Genomic DNA, 1,929 nt, shown 5'->3' with positions numbered 1-1,929 from the left:
ACACTCATAACGTGACCCACCCAAATAATATTACTCTTCAATCCATTGTGGTTTGTTTTTATTAAACCTTAGCAACCTTTAAATAGGTGCAAATCGGGCCTTGGGCCAAGTACAAATAATAAAAGCTGACAATAAGATATCAACTTACCTAAAAATAAAATCTCCTTATTCTATGATAAAATAATATTCTACCTAATAAACACAAAATCATAACTATCCATTTCTCTTTTATCTCTATCAAATCAAACCAAATATTACTATACCCAAACCTAATACAATAATAAATCTCTAAAATTTAAGTTTATCCCAACACAAAGAATCTGAACTCGATACAATAGCATGTCTGACATCAGAACAATGGTTGACCCAGAAATAGAAAAAGACAGAAAGACATAGCATAAATGGATTTTAAATACAAACACAAATTACGCAACTTCAGCAAATGGCAAAATACAATCTTTATAATGGTCCATTTAAGCCAATAACATATCAAGTTGAGTTCACTTACCTTCCAAAATTAACATATTTTCTTCTAATTTTCAAGGCTCTATATAATATTAAGTAATGGGAGTTCAGCAATTACACTTCTGCATTACTTGTTACAGTGTTTATTTCATTAAAACTTTGCTCCTACGACAATTTCTTGAGACACTTCATAAGTGCATTTGTTTGTTCAGGCTTACCAACAGTTACACGAACGTACCCTTTCAGCTCTTTCTTGTCGTAGTGACGAATCATCACACCCATTTGTGCGAGGTCCTCCTATGTACATAAAAATAATGTCTCAGTTGGCAACAAATTTGTAATTGGTGTTTGGAAAATGTTGAAAAAAAAGGCTTTACATTCTTCAATATGGGTGGAAATTCTTGTTAAATAACTCGAGTCTCAACCTAGTCTCTATATGTTTAGACAAGATTCTCTATGAACACTACAAGGAAAGAATAACAAGAAAATCCTAACATTATTTGAAGCTAAATTTTGTTTTTAACTTGTGCAGGAGTTAACTTTAGATTATTGAGACATTTTGTTTTTTTCTTCTAACTTTCTTCCTAAAAGTGGTTATGCAAACATGGGTCCAAACAGGTCCTAGATGTTTGTTTAAGATTAAAAAAAAAAAAGTCATTTTAGTATAAGATAATTTAGTGGCTAGTTTCTTCTTAAAAAAAAGCAGAGAAGTTGATTCATGTTTGTTTACAATCACAAAAACATTCTTAAAAGAAATAGTTGATTTTACGAGAAGTTGTTTCAACTAGCTTTTGATCTCATAAATAGATTTCTGATTCGTCTGCTAAAATGTAGATTTTTCAGGATGATTAAATTCTTGGTGACATCTGCTTCACTGCATGGAGCATATTTCTAAAATTGTCTTTTGGATGCTACTTCTCATGATAGAATGAATAAACACAATAAAAAGCATGCCGATTACATAGGAAGAAGGGTTATTTCATCAACATCAGAAAACCACAGGTAGCAAAAATATTAGTAAAATAACTATTCTTCTCAACAGAAGCGAAACTGACATGAAGTATCAAAATATGCACCAAACAAAAATTGTACCAAACATTTACAAGAAAGAAAATAAACAAAAGAAAAGTTTATATGTACAGAGATAAGAAAGGAAGATTACCTTTAGCTTTTTTGCGTCCTTTCCAGATGTAACCTCACAAAGAATGAAATTAGAATGGCTTGGAAATGGCCGAAGGAATGGAACTTCCTTCAAAAGGTCATAAAGCCTCCCTCTTTCTATTAGCAAAGCGTTTTTTACGTTCTGTATGTTAAGACTGACACGTTAGCTTTCATTTGTCTAGAGAATAATAACATGTAATAAAAGATGCAGGTACTTTAATATTTTGCATATCTTGGATTGCACCCAGTATGCTTATACATGTGACACTGCTGGACACAATTGTGTTAAGGACTATTAAACTC

At 31.6% G+C, this 1,929-nt stretch overlaps 1 protein-coding gene across 1 annotated transcript in view; it reads right to left on the bottom strand.

The window, feature by feature from the left end:
* Positions 1-438: 438 nt before the first annotated feature.
* The window catches only part of LOC106772547 (histidinol-phosphate aminotransferase, chloroplastic), a gene marked incomplete in the record, with an annotated part of 7,916 nt that continues 6,425 nt past the window's right edge, over positions 439-1,929 (bottom strand). Inside the window, 1 exon segment of the mRNA XM_014659016.2 lies at positions 439-762. Coding sequence (XP_014514502.1) covers positions 631-762 — 132 coding nt within the window.

Source organism: Vigna radiata, chromosome 1 (genome assembly GCF_000741045.1).
Source record: "Vigna radiata var. radiata cultivar VC1973A chromosome 1, Vradiata_ver6, whole genome shotgun sequence".
NCBI classification, from domain to species: domain Eukaryota; kingdom Viridiplantae; phylum Streptophyta; class Magnoliopsida; order Fabales; family Fabaceae; genus Vigna; species Vigna radiata.
The sequence above is the reverse complement of the archived record's forward strand: the minus strand, read 5'-3'. Positions and strand labels throughout refer to the sequence as shown.